Below are 16641 nucleotides of genomic sequence, written 5' to 3'. Positions count from 1 at the left end.
TTGGGGGGCCTGGGATGTCCCCTGGGATCAGGCCTTCTCTGTCTCCTCCAGATCCAGCAGTGGCTGGCCAGGCCCCAGTGGGGACCCAGCTAATGAAGTTTCCCTAGAGTGGAAGGTCTGGTGGGTGAATAAGAGAGAAGCGGACCAGAGAGGGAATAGGAGAGGAGAGAGGTGTCTCTTATCCTCACCTACAAACACATGCCAATCAACAGTACAAAAGACCTATGAACCAATATCTTAGCACAGGAAGGAAAGCTGATATTCAATGTCCCCTTCTGGCTTAAGCCCACTCTCAGCCCTTGGAAAGGGCAGCTTGTGGTTCATGTGGCCCTGCTTACATGCCACAGCTGAGGAGACCAGGGCAGGCACCAACTCTTAGTTTAGAATGAATTGACAAGTCTCTTTCTTTCCTTCTCTCTCCCCATCCTTCTCTTTCTGGAATGTGACAATCTCATCATCCTCTTATTCTGCCCTAGGAATCCTGATGAGAGACCAAACACCATGCTCAGTGTGTGCTGGCCACTCAGATTGTGGGGCCATTTAGATCGGGTATGGGGATCTGTTGGGCTTGTGCAAACAGAGAAATCCAGCTGTGATGAAGGGGGGATGAAGCAGGAGGCAGACGGATTTAGAGACAAGAGATGATCCTGCCCCCGCTGTGGTTTTCGTGGCTTCCCAGCGAAAGTGCCTGGGTCCAGCTGTACTTCAGTTCCTGGGCCTGTAAGAGAGCTTATGGTATCTTTACCCACCTAAACTGAAGCTAGCTTACATAGCTCTCCTTAGTGATCAAAGCACTTTATTTACAACTGGAGGCTGGAGATGGGGGTCCAGGGGAGACCACGGCAATGGGCCACAGGTGAGTCATCTATCCGGGGAGGGCCAGAGGCAGACAGAGGCTAAGTTTTTGTAGTCTTCATGGTAGGAGTGCAGTGAATTAACAAGTGTGAAACACAACAGATAACTGGAGGCCCACACTTGATCTATGAACATCCTGTTCTTGACAGGGGACAAAGAACAGAGTCAAATTCTCTTCTTTTCAGCTCCCTTTCCCTTACTGGGTGATAGCAGCTCAATCTCAGACTTCGAGTTTAGAGGTTCTGAAGAAACATGAACATATGTCAGTTCCCTAGGCAGGGCCCCAGAAGCATCCATGCAGCATGAAATCCTCTATCATAAACCAACTACCCGACTGGCCTGCGTGGGAGGAGTACATGCAAATACACCCTGGACTCCTCCCACGGCCCACGGAGGGTTGTCTGTCACATCTGAAGCCGTGATCCATTAGTGAGACCTGCATAAAGTTCAAGAAAGCCCTGGTATCAGACATGGCTCTCCTATGGGCCCCCAAAGCTGGCCTCTGAAGGAGGGTGGGTGGTGACTTTTGATAAAGTCCTTTTTGATTCTGTGTCATCCATCCCCCATTAAGCAGCTTGTCTGATGAGGAAGTTGGGAGAGACAGGCTGAGATGAAATCTTGGCTCCAGCTGTTTAGTCTTGGGCAAAGCAACATTACTCCTTGTCTGTTTCCTTCTCTCTCTTAAATACAGATAATTATAGTGCCAAACTCATATGTTTGTGGATTAACTGAAATAATCTCTGCAAGTGCTTAGTACAGGGCCTGACAAATAGCAAAAGTGCAATAACTATTAGGTGCTATTATTACTGCTATAACTATCCTGAAAGCCAGTCAGGGAAGTTAGCGTTTATGACTGCGTCTATGTGCCAGTTTCCAGGTGAAGGGCTTTCCCTGCATTATCCCACCTAATCCTCAAAATCACTCAGCCAGATTGGTAATGTTAACTCTCTTAAGGGTGCAGGAAGTTATGTTGTAGCAAGAAGCTCTGCCTCACCTCTCGGTCTGTAACGCTGTTCCCACTGCATGGGCCCTCTGCTTTGGCCTTCTCTTTCCCCCGACTAAGCCCTCCTCCTCCCGTGGTTCTCAGCCTCTCCGTCACTCTGGAAGCCTTTCCTGACTTGCATCTGGGTGTGAGGCCACCATACCTCCATTTCTCTGAGCACAGCACTTACACGCTGTGTTCTCGTCATTTCTCTACTTGCCTGGCTCCTCTATCAGTCACCAGACTAGGTCGAAGGCTTTCTCACTGCCTGTGACACAGGACAGCCCTGGCACGTATTAGACAGTAAGTCCTTATGGGATGAATGAATGAAGAAAATGAGTAATGAATGAATGGCCTCAGAGTTGGAAAAATGGCAGAGCTGGAGTCTGTCTCCAAAGCCCAAGCTCTTTCCATCATCAAATGGTGACAATCGTGAGACTGTGAAACATGTCCCAGGAAGTGATATGACTCTAACCTTTAAGGTTTTACAAACTGCCAGGGCTACACAGTGATTGAGTAGCAAAGCTAACTTTCAGAAACAGGCATGATTGTTTCTGGATGCCACTCCATCTCTCCTGTCAGCATCAGAGCTGGGATTACTCGAAGCCATGCTGTCTCCCAGGCCCGAAGCTCAGAATCCTGGGGGAGGCCCATGCCCACACTGCAAGGCCCATGATCCTTCTGCCTGCCGGAGGCATTAAGGAGACCTTTTACTAGATTAATGGTCTGGGTTATTCAGACTTGACAGCGGCCTGAGAGTTCCAGGGGGTTATTTGACCTGAGCAATGAAGTTTAGGCATGAGTTGGAAGGGAAAAAAAAAAAAACCTTCACCGAGAAGACATCTGGTCTCTCCACTTCAGAGTAAAAGTAATCACCAGGAAGAAAGATTCAGCTCCACAAATTGTCTTGCTCTTGCACTGCATCCTGCCTCACCCATCACCAGCTTACTGCCCTTATTGAGTTCATTACGCTTCTGGACAAGCAAGTGTCTCTGCTCATGTAAGAGCGCAGCCCGTGGAGGAGGCAGGAGAGAGGGGCTCCAGCTGAGCCCTGAACAGTAGCCGGCGAATGCACACGTGCAGGGTCACAGACGTCCGCCAGTCCCAGGAATGGCTGACACAGCGCAGCCCTCTGGAGCGGCGGGAGGATGGGTTTTCTGCAGGACAGAGTGAAAACAGCCCCCGCTGTGGACTCAGCCAGATCTAGATCGCAACGCAGATATGCCTCTTACTATTTGACCAGCCAAAGGTTTCTGGGAGTGATCTGGGTGAGGGGTCTACACGGTGAATGTGCCATCTGTGCTCCTACAATGAGACTCTTCTGCTTACACGACCAGAATGTCTTGGGCCCAGACCCAGGACTGCAATGGCTGCGTGCAGGCACCTCCACTGTTATGCCTCTCTGGCTGAGTTTGGCAAATACTTTTAGCTACAGCTAATAGCTTGGTGAGACCGTGAATCCAGAAGCTTGCCTTGGCTCTCAGAGGCCTGGGCCAACAGCTTCTCCGGAGCCACAGTAGCATGTCTGTCCTATTTTGGTCCAAGAGTAACCAGGCAGCACACATAATGTGCTGTGGATAGATATCAGCTGTGTCCTCAGGACAGTTCTGGGGAGCTGGATGGGGCAGATGGGCACCTCACAGTCCAGTGTGCTTCCACGGCGAAGGCAGGATCTGGGGGCTCAGGTAACCGCTGAGCAGCGCCAGCTGAGGAGTTTCCTGACATTTGAATTATACCAGCCTGAGAAGGGGGGAGGCAAGAGGCTACTGGGCAGTTCTCTCAGGACATGTCAGCCACAGCACGGGGACTCTCATGGGAAGGCACAACCCCCTCTGATAGTCAGGCCTCCGGGGACAACAGAGGCCCTGCAGGAGGGTAGAAAGGGGCAGTTCCTGGTACCCTGGCGCTGTCTCCTTTAGAATCCTAGGATGTGAGCATTGGCAGGCCCAAGGGAACACTGAAGCCGGCCCTTCAGCAGAATCCTTCCTCTCCAGGCTGAGGCTGTGCCCATTAAGTTCCTGCTGAGGCAGGCCTTGAACTCAGTTCTGGCCACAGGCCATCAGAGGAAGAATTCTTCCGTCAAGTTTTCATCCTGGAATATCTAAAAGGTCTGAGGGAACACTCCAAAGGGAGGAATGGGAGTGATATCAGAAGCTGATGTTCTAGACTCAGTTTCACTCAGGTTGACAACCTGTGTGAACATGGGCAGTCACTGCGCTTCTTTCTTTCCCCATCTGTAACACACCAGGGGCAGGGAGTGAGCCTAGTAACCCCAGGGGATAGTTACGAGGGTAATTTTGAGGGCTTAACTGTCACAGAGAATCTTCATGTGTTCACTCAGCAAAAACCAGGACAGATATCCAAAAATCAATCAGGTATTTAAAATACCTTAAGAGTTGTAATGTCCTGGGGATATTGGAAGCATGGGGAGAGTTTATCATCTTCAAAGTATTTTAACCTCAGACACAAAATACATTTCTATATCGGAGACTCTCTTCTACCCATGAGGAGAGCATCATTTTACCCCACTTAACATATGAAGAAACTGAGAACCACAGACATTAAGACACTTGCTCAGGAAGTGGCTGGGTCAAGATTGGAACCAGGTCCATGTGGATCCAAACCCTCTGCTCTGCCTCTCTGTCTTGCTGCCTCTGCTGGGGGAACCACCAATCAATAAGTAGTACTAAAACATCACTCAAAATCCAATGAACTCTGGAAGGATGTGTTTCCCAGATCTGCTTTCTAGGAGGCTCTGCGTGAGTGGAAGGCATAGCACCTTGGGTGAGGGAGGCATGCAGGCTGGTTGGTAGAATCTCAGGCACCCATACTTGGGAAACAGCTGGGGTTGTCTTGCGACCTTAACCTAACTGCATGTTTTTGCTTTATTAAGTGGCATATTCATGTTTGGGGCCAGCGCTGAATTGCTTAGGATTGTAAGGAGAGACTAAGCACCCCTCTCAAGGGAATGGAGAGGTGTGGGCTATGAACGTGTAGGCTGCTTCACATGAAGCTCCAGAAACCAGCCTCTTGTTCCCAGGTCTATCACAGGTCCCACTTGGGCGGATGTGTCTGGATGAAACCCCAAGGGTGGGCTCCTTACCACCCCGTAGGCAATGATGTCCGAGTACATCCTCATTTCTGGGTACACGCTGACCAGGTACCACCGGAAGGTCTTGCACTGCAGCTGTTTTCTCAGAGCCTTCCTTGCAGTGATGTCCCCGATATCAATTCCTGAGTCCTGTGCGAGATGCAAACACAGAGATGTAGCCACCACCGTGGTACAGCTTTTCCCTGAACCTCCCTGACCACAGTTCTGGAGACTGCCTGTTGAAGGCATTACCTGGGAACTTAACTCAGGCGTTTCCCCATGTGTGCCTTGGCCCCATAACCATCCTGTTTGGTCTGCAAAACAGGAGATCAGCACTGATGGGGACTGTTGTCAAAGGCCATTGAAAATAAAGGGACTAAATCCTTAAAAAATACTAAAGAAAAAAAGCTGTAGTCTTTGTGTAAGTAAAAGAAATGGAAAAATATAGTCTGAGTAAGGCTATCACTTTGCTGACAAATGTCTATATATTCAAAGCTATGGTTTTTCCAGTAGTCATGTATGGATCTAACAGCTGGGCCATAAAGAAGGCTGAGTGCCAAAGAATTGAAGCTTTCAAACTGTGATGCTGGAGGAGACTCTTAAGAGTCCCTTGGGCAGCAAGATCAGGCCAGTCAATCCTAAAGGAAATCAGTCCTGAATATTCAGTGGAAGGACTGATGCTGAAGCTCCAATACTTTGGCCACCTGATGTGAAGAGCTGACTCATTGGAAAAGATCCTGAGGCTGGGGAAGATTGAGGGCAGGAGAGAAGGGGGCGATAGGGGAAGAGATGGTTGGATAGCATCACTGACTCAATGGACATGAGTTTGAGCAAACTTCGGGAGAGAGTAAAGGAGAGGGAAGCCTGGCGTGCTGCAGCCCACGGGGTTGCAAAGAGCTGGATGTGACCGAGCGACTGAACCAACAACACGGTTACCTCTATCTCAAGAGATAAGATGAGAGATCCTGAACTGTGTGGGGGAGAGAGAGAGGTAAGGAAAAGAGTTGAATGTGGAATACTGCTAATTCTAATGCTATTCCTAGTGATCAGGGCAGCTAAGGCTCACATAACACAATGTGCCAGGCTTTGTTCCATATGAGACAGACACAGATATTTTTATATTTCACTTATATTTAAGTTTTAGGATTCCATGGCAGGTCAGCTGGTAAAGAATCTGCCTGCAATGCAGGAGACCTCAGTTCGATCCCTGGGTTGGGAAGATCCCCTGGAGAAGGGAATGGCTACACACTCCAGTATTCTGATCAGGAGAATTCCATGGACTGTATAGTTCATGGGGTCGCAAGAGTCAGACACGACTGAGCAACTTTCATTTTCATTTTATATTAAATTTACATATATGGTCCTATTTAAACTCATGAGGGAGCACAATATAACCCTCATTTTGGAGATGTGGGAGGTTCAGTGACCTCCTGGGTGACTTGCCTAAATCCCACAGCTAGTAAGTGATGGAGTTGAACCCAATTAGCCTGGGTCTGCTTTAAAATTTACAGAGGCATTTGCAAGAGCCTGACCTTCTGCCTGCTTAGACCAAGTCCTTGCGGAAGAAGCAGAGCCCCTCTCTCTAAGCCTGGTTGGGGTGCTTAGCATAGACAGTACTGTGTCCCTCAGTTCCCAGGCGTAACAAAGACGTGGCCCTGAGCCACTGCGGTGCAGCAGGCAAGGAGCAGTCACAGAGACATGGGTGTGTCCTTGAGTGTGAGCGAGAGAGAACCCCTCACATTTCTTGTGGTCCCAGGAAGCCCTGGGACCTGTACCCCAGCTGCTGAATAGGGCACAAAATCAGCTGAGAAAGAGCTGATGCCACAGGAGAAGATGGAGAGGGGTCCCACCAGCTGGGGATCAGATAGAGACAGGTGACATCTCAGAGGATGACACCATGGAGCCAGCGACCAGACAGGGCAAGTGTCGTCTCGTGAGATAGCAGCCCAGAGCGGACACAGGAGGATGGGGCAGCATAGGTCTCCCTCTGACACTGCGGTCCATGGGCTGCCAGTGTGACCCCATCTGGTTCTACCATCAATTCTGGGATCAAGTTAGTGGGGTTGGGAAAAGAATGAAATTGACAGTTTAACTCTGAAATATCTGGGGAAAACCACAAAGACAGTTGCTGCATGTATCTGGACATGATCAGATCACATTCTTGATATCAGACAATGGGGGCTTGAGTCAAAACAAAAATAAATATAGAAGAAATACATTTATTTTTGTCTACCGAAGTTCAGGTCATATAAAAATTTGAACTTGCTACAGCCTGAAGGTTTAAGTTCTGGAATCCCAGGGAATAATTTCAGTGAGGTTATGCCCTTTGAGCATTTCCTGATAACCTCTTCTATGATCGGTCTGCTCCCTAGCTCCTGCCCAGAGCCTTCCCAGCAACTTCCACTTGTTATTTCTCTGCTGGACCCCTGTTCCCTGACGATCAGGAAACGTGTCCTGCTGATCTCTGTGCCCCTAGTCTAGCACTGCACCTGAACTCTACTGATGAGACCGAGTTGAAAAAATATGTGTGAAACAATGAACACAGCAACTGACGAGAAATGTATCCTGCTCAATCCTCTGTTAAGTATTAACTTAAAGACATCTCTTAAGTACTAACTCTTTAAATTTCTCTGCGCTTTACCCTTACATCACAAAGCTATGTGCCTGGACCCAGGCCATCCCACTTAATGCTATATGTGATGACAAATGAACACTGTCTCAGCTTTTACAGAAAGCCACTAGAAGAATCTGTCTCAGGAAGACCTCTGTGTTTTCCTAAAAAATCTAGGTTCCCATGGGAAAACTTCCTTTCTACATTCAGGATCAAGGGAGAGTTTGTCTCTCTGAAGTGAAGTGAAGTAGCTCAGTCGTGTCCAACTCTTTGCGACCCCCGTCGACTGTAGCCTACCAGGCTCCTCCCTCCATGGAATTTTCCAGGCAAGAGTACTGGAGTGGTTGCCATTTCCTTCTCCAGGGATCTTCCTGACCTAGGCATTGAACCCGGCTGCCTTGCAGGCAGACGCTTTACCATCTGAGCTACCAGGGAAGCCGTTGGTCTCTCTGCTTATAACCTAATCAAAAGTGGGAGAGAGACAATACATCAGGAGACACTCTACTTTAACTTCTAGGAGACTCAAGAAACAGAGTTTTGCTCGGCTTCCATGTCTGGATATTATGTCCCTTTCCCCTTCCTGTTTATTAATTGACTTTTGCCTTCCCATTTTAATGGTTCAGCACATCTGTACTGTGCTGTTCGCTATAAATTGCATCAAACTCTATTTCGGAGCAGGAGGCAGAAATTGGGAAATGAGCAAACTTCCTCAGAGAAGGTCACCTTGACCCTTATTATTAGAAAATACATGTATCTTCCCTGGCCAAATAATTAGAGGGTTGAACAGTGTCCACCCAGAACCTCTGAATGTGACCTTATTTGGGAAAAGGGTCTTTGTGGATATACTTAATTAGAGATGTTGAGATGATTCTGGATTTAGGATGATACTAAATCTGTATGAGAGAAAGGAGAGGAAACACGGAGATAGAAGCATAGAATGAAAAGACACATCTGCAAGCCAAGGAACCCCGAGAGCCCCCCGCAAGCTGGAAAAGGCCAGGAGGGACCCTCCCCCAGGGCCCTTGGAGGCAGCATGGCCCTGGCAGTCCCTTGACTGTGGGCTTCTGACCTCCAAAACTACCAGAGACCACATTTCTGTTGTTTTAAGTCACCCAGTTTGTGGTAATTTGTTTTGGCAGTCCTGGGACACTAATATACTTAACTACAAAAAAAGCTGTCCAGTATTCCTGCCTCTGTGTGCAGCCACACACAAAATTCCTTGTAGCCAAACCTCAAGAATGGTCGTCGCCTAACAGCCATGGGGAGTCATCCCTGGTACTCAGCCTGTATTCAGGCAAGAGGAAGCAGGGGCGAGTCTAGAGTTTCCGAATCCTGCGTCAGGAAATAGTGATGCTTTGCTGCAGACTGACTTTCTGTTTGCTGATAAGCAAACTGACTTTCAATTAAAGTAGAGGAAGCATGAGCGGAAGGCTCCTCTGATCTTCCGAAAGCTTGGGACTGCACGTGGTGAGGGAGTGGGTGGGAGAGCTGGTTCTCTTCAGTGCACGGCCAGGGAAGAACTCCGCATAGAGGGCAGCAAGGGAGGATGACTGCCCAACAAGGGCATTCTGAGGCTCAGGTGAGAATCACTTCTCTAATGCTTTCTATTGGCCAAGCACTGATCAAAGTCTTTCCACATGTTAACTTCTTTAATTCTCCAAGCAGCCAACTAGGCAGGGTTGAAGGGTTCCAGCTCTGCACTTGTAGACAGAAGCTTAAGGAAATTGGGAGCAGATGTGCCTGGGACTGAGCAGAAGGTACCGCGATGCTGCTACTTCAAGGACAGCTGGGGAAAGTCCTGGGGAAAACACAGAGGGATGCAGAACCCATAATTCCTTCCTTCTGTTTCTTTTTCAACTTCATCTTTACTGAGTGCCTAGACTGTGTCAGGCACTGTCCTAAGCATCATGAACACAAACAGGAAGAAGTCACATTCTGTCTGAGAGGAGAATTTGAAAGATCCAGACAAGTAAACAGATTCTGCACAGAGTGTGAAGCATGGAAGGAAGCAGAGAGTGTTGAGGGGCAATAGAAAAGGGGCCCTTAGTCCATCCCATGGTGTGGGACGGCCAGGATGATGTGGAAGCGGAGGACAGCAGTCAAAGAAGGCTTCCTGGAGTAGGTGATGCTATGGGTGAGCTGGGAAAGATGAGCAGGTAAACGAGTGTTACCCAAATCTGGCTTCCCCAAACTAGCACCTAGACAGCTTTTCATAGGTTCTGGCACCACTACCCACCTCCTCATCAAAATCTCTGAGGATGAGACACAGAATCAACATTTTTAAAAGGTTTCCAAGTGACTCTGATGCAGTTGGTTAGTAGAGCTGTTTTGGGGAGTCATTGATCAAAGGAGAATGGGATCACACATGGGGCCAGCAGATTCATTTGTTAATAAATGTTAGTGAGGCTTTACTGAGCCCTGACCATGCACCTCACCTTGGGCTAGACCTGGTGACACAAATAGGAATATCACAATCTGTCCTCAGGGAGCCCACGGTCTAGAGCAGTGATTCTCAGCCCCGGATGAACATTAAAATCCCCAAAGAGCCTTCAAAAAAAAAAAAAAAAAAAAAAACCCTAGTTCCCTTCCAAACCAATTAAATCATAATCTCTGGGGTGGAGCCCAAATGATTTTAAAGTTCAGCCAGATTTAAGAGCCACTGATCTAATGAGAGAGAGATTTTTCAGACAACGGAACATTCTCTTGCAGGGTAATGACACAGTGACAGAGACACGCAGGGGAAAGGGCATTCTTCCCAGATGGGACCGCCTTCTAGAGAAGACGTCAGCAGAGCCGAGTCTAAAAAGATGGAGGAGAAGTGGTAAGGGTGGAGGCTGGGGAAGAAGTTTTGAGAGGAACTGCAAGCAGAGAGGACAAAACGGGCCACCATGGAGAGATAAGGGCAGCACTCAGGGAAGTGCCCCAGTCCATGCCATCTGCAGAGCCTCCAAACTCAGGGTGGCGGGCGGCGGCACTGGGGAGGTGGTTGGAGGATAAAGTGTAGACCCACGTCCAATGCTGCTCTCTATGCCTGATCCTGTGCACATGGAAAGTCATTTAAAGATTTCAAGCAGGACAGTGGCATGGTCATCGTGAGTTTAAAAAGATGATTTGGGGCACTGGGCAGGATAGATTTAAGGGGTAAGACTTGAGTCAGGGAAACCAGCCAGAGGCTCTTGCAGAGGAAGAAGCAAGGCCTGAACTCAGAAGCGAGAGGAATGGAAAGGTGGGCTCGATGATGGACTGGGAATGGAGGATGATTAAAGAATGACGCTCAGGAATACGCTCACAAGTCTAGGCAGATGGGGGGCATCATGTATTTAGATAGAGGATAAGAACAGAAGCACATTTGGGGAAGAAAGATACACTCAGTTTTGGTCAGATTCAGACTGAAGTGCCTGTGGGAACACCCAGGGGAAGATGTGCAGGTCGAGTCTGAAGCTAAAGGCAGGAGTCGGGCTAAGGTCCTCTCTATGTAGGCAGTGCAGAACCCAAGAGTCAGTGGGATTGCCCTGCAGAGGTTTATCACAAGAGCAGGGTGGATCCCTGGGGAGCACTTAAACATCCCCTGGGAGCAAGAGCTGCCTACAAGGAGTTAGGAGCAGTCAGAGAGATGAGGACGGTCTAGGGTGTGGAGTCATGGAGCCGAGGGAGTGACGAGTTTCAAGGAAAAGGTGGGATCCTGTAAGCTGAAGACCTTAAAATATTCATTAAATTAAGCAGGTAGGAGGCCCATGATGACTCTGTCAAAAGCAGCTTCAGTATTGATATGTGACTTCAGAAGTGAATGGGAGGTGCAGAGTGGCTCGTTCCACAAGCCTGATAGAGGCAGAAGGGGGAGTTCGGACATAGTAGCGAACAGGGGCTCAAGAGGAAACACACTGACCTCTTCCTTCTCCTCCTAAAGGCTTTATCCTGGACATTTCCACCTCTCACCTGTCCTTCTTGTCTTACCACCCCCCAGCGCCCACCCACTTGACTTGGTCTGAACTCCTGCAGACCTGAGTTTCATCATTTTCCAATTACTTTTACTCAAAGTACACTCAATTCTCTACCACTCTTCGGATTTGCTGTCTATTTCAACATCTGTCAGCTGCAGTGGCGGGGGGTGTGGTGGAGAGGGCTACAAAGTTTGCGGCTTTACGGTGCAGAGAGAAGGGGGACAAGGGTATGGACAGGACCCCAGTCCTTTACAGAACCCGGGGAATCATACTGCTTTGCTGGTGAGCTCCTGGGGAATTTCCAAGTGTGCTCAACATTTTGCTATCAGAGGACTCCCACAGAGGGGCTCGGCATGCTGCCCAGAGTGCTGTGATCCAACGCCCACAGCCACAGATGGGTCCAGAACGCACCACCGTTTCCCTAGAAACACTCCCACTGTCAGAGCTGTGTTCGGGGCTGGTTCATCAAGGTTGGGCTCCCGCTGGTACTGCTGGGGTTCCTCATTCTTTCTCCCGACTGCTGAGGTCTGGTTGATTGTACAAAGGTGCAGCCAACCCAAGACCCACCCCCCCCCCCCATGGTGGTGGTGGTCCTTAGGGAACTGCTTGAAAGATCCCGCCCAGCCTACTTTCTCAATCCCTCAGCCTGAGTAAAATAGGAGCTTGGTGGAGATATCAGGAAATAAGGCCTTCACATGGAAACTTTGAGCAAAGATCAACCATTTTGCTGTCAGGAGGAGAGAGCAGAGGCTTTCCAAAGGACTCTCGAGGAGAAGCCCTGGCCTTGGAGCAAAGCAGGAGGTCATGCAGTCAACAGCTCCATGTCACATAAAACGCAGCCTGAGCAATGACCTTCAGGCAGACTGGCTGGCGAGCAGGTGGGGATCCCGTGGCTGGCATCTGTTAGGTTCACCTAACCCAGCTGTCCAAGGTCATTTCCATATGACACACAGCAAGGCTGAACAAAGCTACCAGAGATACACTGCTTTCTGTCTTGCACTTAAAAAATATATATTTTTTAATTGAAGGATAATTGGTTTACAGAATTTTGTTGTTTTCTGTCAAACCTGAACATGAATCAGCCATAGGTATACATATGTCCCTCCCTCTTGAACCTCCCTCCCATCTCCCCCCCACCCCACCCCTCTAGGTTGATACAGAGCCCCTGTTTGAGTTCCCTGAGACATACAGCAAATTCCCACTGGCTGTCTGTTTTACGTACGGTAATGTAAGTTTTGCAGCCATGAAATTAAAAGACACTTACTCCTTGGAAGGAAAGTTATGACCAACCTAGATAGCATATTCAAAAGCAGAGACATTACTTTGCCAACAAAGGTCCGTCTAGTCAAGGCTATGGTTTTTCCAGTGGTCATGTAGGGACGTAAGAGTTGGACTGTGAAGAAAGATTAGCGCTGAAGAATTGATGCTTTTGAACTGTGGTGTTGGAGAAGACTCTTGAGAGTCCCTTGGACTGCAAGGAGATCCAACCAGTCCATTCTAAAGGAGATCAGTCCTGGGTGTTCATTGGAAGGACTGATGCTGAAGCTGAAACTCCAAGACTTTGGCCACCTCATGCGAAGAGTTGACTCATTGGAAAAGACCCTGATGCTGGGAGGAATTGGGGGCAGGAGGAGAAGGGGACGACCGAGGATGAGATGGCTGGATGGCATCACTGACTTGATGGACGTGAGTCTGAATGAACTCCGGGAGTTGATGATGGACAGGGAGGCCTGGCGTGCTGCGATTCATGGGGTCACAAAGAGTCAGACACGACTGAGCAACTGAACTGAACTGAATGTAAGTTTCCATGTTACTCTTTCTATACATTTCACCCTCTCCTCTCCTCTCCTCCCCCCATGTCCATAAGTCTGTTCTCTATGTTTCTTTCTCCATTGCTGCCCTGCAAATAAACTCTTCAGTACCATCTTTCTAGATTCCATATATATATATGTTAGTATACAATATTTATCTTTCTCTGACTTACTTCACTCTGTATAATAGGCTCTAGGTTCATCCACCTCGTTAGAACAGACTCAAATACATTCCTCTTTGTGGCTGAGTAATATTCCATTGTTTATATGTCCCACAATTTATTTATCCACTCATCTGTCGATGGACATCTAGGTTGCTTCCTGTTCTGTGCTAAGTCACTTTAGTAGTGACTAACTCTTTGCGACCCCATGGAGTGTAGCCCTCCAGACTTCTCTGTCCATGGGGTTTTCCAGGCAAGAATACTGGAGTGGGTTGCCATTTCCTCCTCCGGGGGATCTTCCTGACCAGGGACCCATGTCTCTTTGTATCTCCTGCACTGGCAGGTGGGTTCTTTACCACTAGCACCACCTGGGAAGCCCCACATATTCTAGCTACTGTAAACAGTCTCTTGCACTTCTTAAATATGGGTGACTACAGGGCTAGGGGGCTTCCCAGGTGGCTCAGTGGTAAAGCATCTGACTGCCAATGAGGAGACATGGGTTTGATCCCTGGGTCAGGAAGATACCCTGGAGAAGGAAATGGTAACTTACTCTGGTATTCTTGCCTGGGAAATCCCATGGACAGAGAAGCCTGGGGGTCTACAGTCCAAGGAGTCACAGAGAGTTGGACACAGCTTAGTGTTTAAACAATAAGAGGGCTAGCGGACAGTAGCAGACAATGATGAGGTTCTCTGAAGGTAACAAGCAGCCTAAAAAATGCCTAGAACAGGTCCCTTCTCCTCCTGAGGGTCCTTGTGGGAGTGCCCCACCCATGTGGTTCAAGAAATCCCAAAGGTATAAGGACATTGCTTATTAGTTTGGTCAAAGGTTTGACAGAGAAGCTCGCATTCAGTCTACAGGGATATTAAGGTGCATTTGGTGAATTTTGGTAATTTCTGGGATATTTGTAATCTGGGACCATGAAATATCTATTGTCAGAGAAGCTGAGGACCTGGGAGCATGTTGGAACCTTGGAGCCACCTGGTTCACCTTTCTCAGATAGAAGGGGGACATTGTGGTCTGGAGGGAAAGGAGCCCACTTTCAAGGAGGAGGTGACCAGAGATGGGGTGGGTAAGGCACCCCATGGCACCCTACGGTCAGACCCCTTTCTGCTTTATGCAGTATCTTAGGGCTGAGAGCTCAGGCAGCATGGCAGATAAGACTCTGGCTGTCTCCTGGGAAGAAGCGTTTAGTTGTACATTTGCTTTGCTTGTTTGCTCCCCATCAACCCTCAAGAAGGCCATCCCTGCAGTGGCTTCCTACCTCTTGGGGTATGTTCCATGCCATGTACACATGGCTTTTAAATTCGTCCATCCAGACTTCAGCCACCCTGAGGGCGTTCCTGCGGACGTGGGCGGTGAGGTCCTCGGTGTAGGGCTTGTGGGCTCGCTCGATGTGGGCAATCCGCGAGCAGGGCAGGACCTCCACGCTCCCGCCACACTGCCATACCTGCGGAAGACAGGGAGCCACTCATCAGTGCCCAGACTTGACTCTGAGCCTTGAACCCAGGCCACGGGTGACAACGAACAGGAGCTTGGACACACCCAGCTCGCCTCACCTTCCTCTCCTGCCTGCAAAGGGAGCGAGCCGTACCTTAATTCCACTCCCAGAACAGGAAGGCTATTGAGTCGTTCATTTGTGTCTTCTTCCCGTTTGCTGTGGTTACCAGCAAAGAGTTAATGCACCCTTCCTCTCCAGTCCTCCACCTTCCTTCCCCCAAGGTAGACACTGGACATTTTGTGACCAGTGATCTGAGTTCTCCTTGCCCCAAGTTACAAAATCCTTGGTGATGGTCTCTGCAGCAGTGCTTGACATGGAGGGACCAGCAGAACCTCCAGGAGAGACGTCACATTACAACGGGCCATGTGGGCCTGGACAAGGCTGAGCAGTCTCCACAGGGAGAGCCAGCGCCCTGCTCCTGCTCCATCCTTCCTGAGCCCTGAGTTCTGACGGAACCCGAGGAAAGGGGAGGTTCAAAGAAAGAAATGATATGAAGCTTCTCCCTGATTTTGGTGAGTAGGAGCTTCAACTGGATGCAATTCAGTTTTGAAAAACAGAGAAAACTGAGCTTGCAACCTGAATGTTGAGGGACAGTGTCTTGGAGCCCTTGCCACAATCATCCCAGCCACTCTGGATGTCTAGCGTTCTGGAACATGCATGTCCTTTTGTGCCTTTAGGCCTTTACTCACCCTATTTGCAATTTTGGGATGCCTGCCCTACTCTTCTCCAGCTGAAAAAAATTATCATCTCTCAAGATCTTGGCCACACTGTTGTGGGGTCTTTGCTCAGTTCCTGGGGCACAGCCGATGGCTCCCTCTCTGGCCCTCAAAGCTCTTGATACTACAACTTACCTGCTAGTCTGTTCCTAGAGGGCAGAGTAACTCATTCATTTCTCTTCTCTAGCACTGAACACACAGCCTGGTACATATAGGTGTTTGGTAAGTACTTTTTGAATAAATATTTAAATGACTGGTGTATATAACCAGACAATCAATCAATAAATGATTCATGCTTAATAAAGTGGGATGGACCTGAAATACCTGATCATAACTGATGAGTAAGACTTCAGAGAAAAGCAATCAAGATCTCCTGGTGGACAGCAGTGGCCGTTTGTCAGGTACTGTCAGTTGAGCAATTTGGCAGATGATATTCGCGCCTATAACATGCACCCATCAACACCCAGAGGTCTTCCTCTAAGGCTAGGTCAGTTTCAGGCTTAGCTTAATTTCCCCCTGTGTTGGTTAGGAAGAGACTGCCTTCTCTTCCACCAGGTTTTTTCATACCAGTTGGTCCCTGTAAGTTACTAGAGTTGGAAAGCAAGGGACTGACTTACCACTTTCTGAGCTTCTCTTGCATTTAGTATACCATTTAGGGCCAATGGGCTTCCCTTGTGGCTCAGCTGGTAAAGAATCCGCCTGCAATGACCTGGACTCAATCCCTGGGTTGGGAAGATCCCCTGGAGAATTCCATGGACTGTATAGTCCATGGTGTTGCAAAGAATCCGACGTGACTGGGCAACTTTCACTTTCACTTTACGGCCAATGGAAAGGAAACACACATCCCCACTGAGCATCTGCTATGTGCCAGCACTGAACTGTGTAGCATGGCGGTTATGAGCAAAGGGTTTGAACTCAGACTGCTGCTGCTGCTAAGTTGCTTCAGTCGTGTCCGACTCTGTGCGACCCCATAG

The 16641-nt window shown here is 48.8% G+C and overlaps 1 protein-coding gene across 2 annotated transcripts in view; it reads right to left on the bottom strand.

Annotated features, from left to right (window-relative positions):
* GALNT18 (polypeptide N-acetylgalactosaminyltransferase 18) overlaps positions 1-16641 on the bottom strand; it is a 379685-nt gene that overhangs the window by 78518 nt on the left and 284526 nt on the right. For both annotated transcript variants that reach the window (XM_052652828.1, XM_052652827.1), the window contains exons 7-8: positions 14715-14900; positions 4941-5078 (exon numbers count right to left, since the gene is read on the bottom strand). In XM_052652828.1, the coding sequence (XP_052508788.1) occupies positions 4941-5078; positions 14715-14900 (324 nt within the window). The remainder of the gene's footprint in view (positions 1-4940; positions 5079-14714; positions 14901-16641) is intronic.

Source organism: Budorcas taxicolor, chromosome 15 (genome assembly GCF_023091745.1).
Source record: "Budorcas taxicolor isolate Tak-1 chromosome 15, Takin1.1, whole genome shotgun sequence".
NCBI classification, from domain to species: Eukaryota; Metazoa; Chordata; class Mammalia; order Artiodactyla; family Bovidae; genus Budorcas; species Budorcas taxicolor.
The sequence above is the reverse complement of the archived record's forward strand: the minus strand, read 5'-3'. Positions and strand labels throughout refer to the sequence as shown.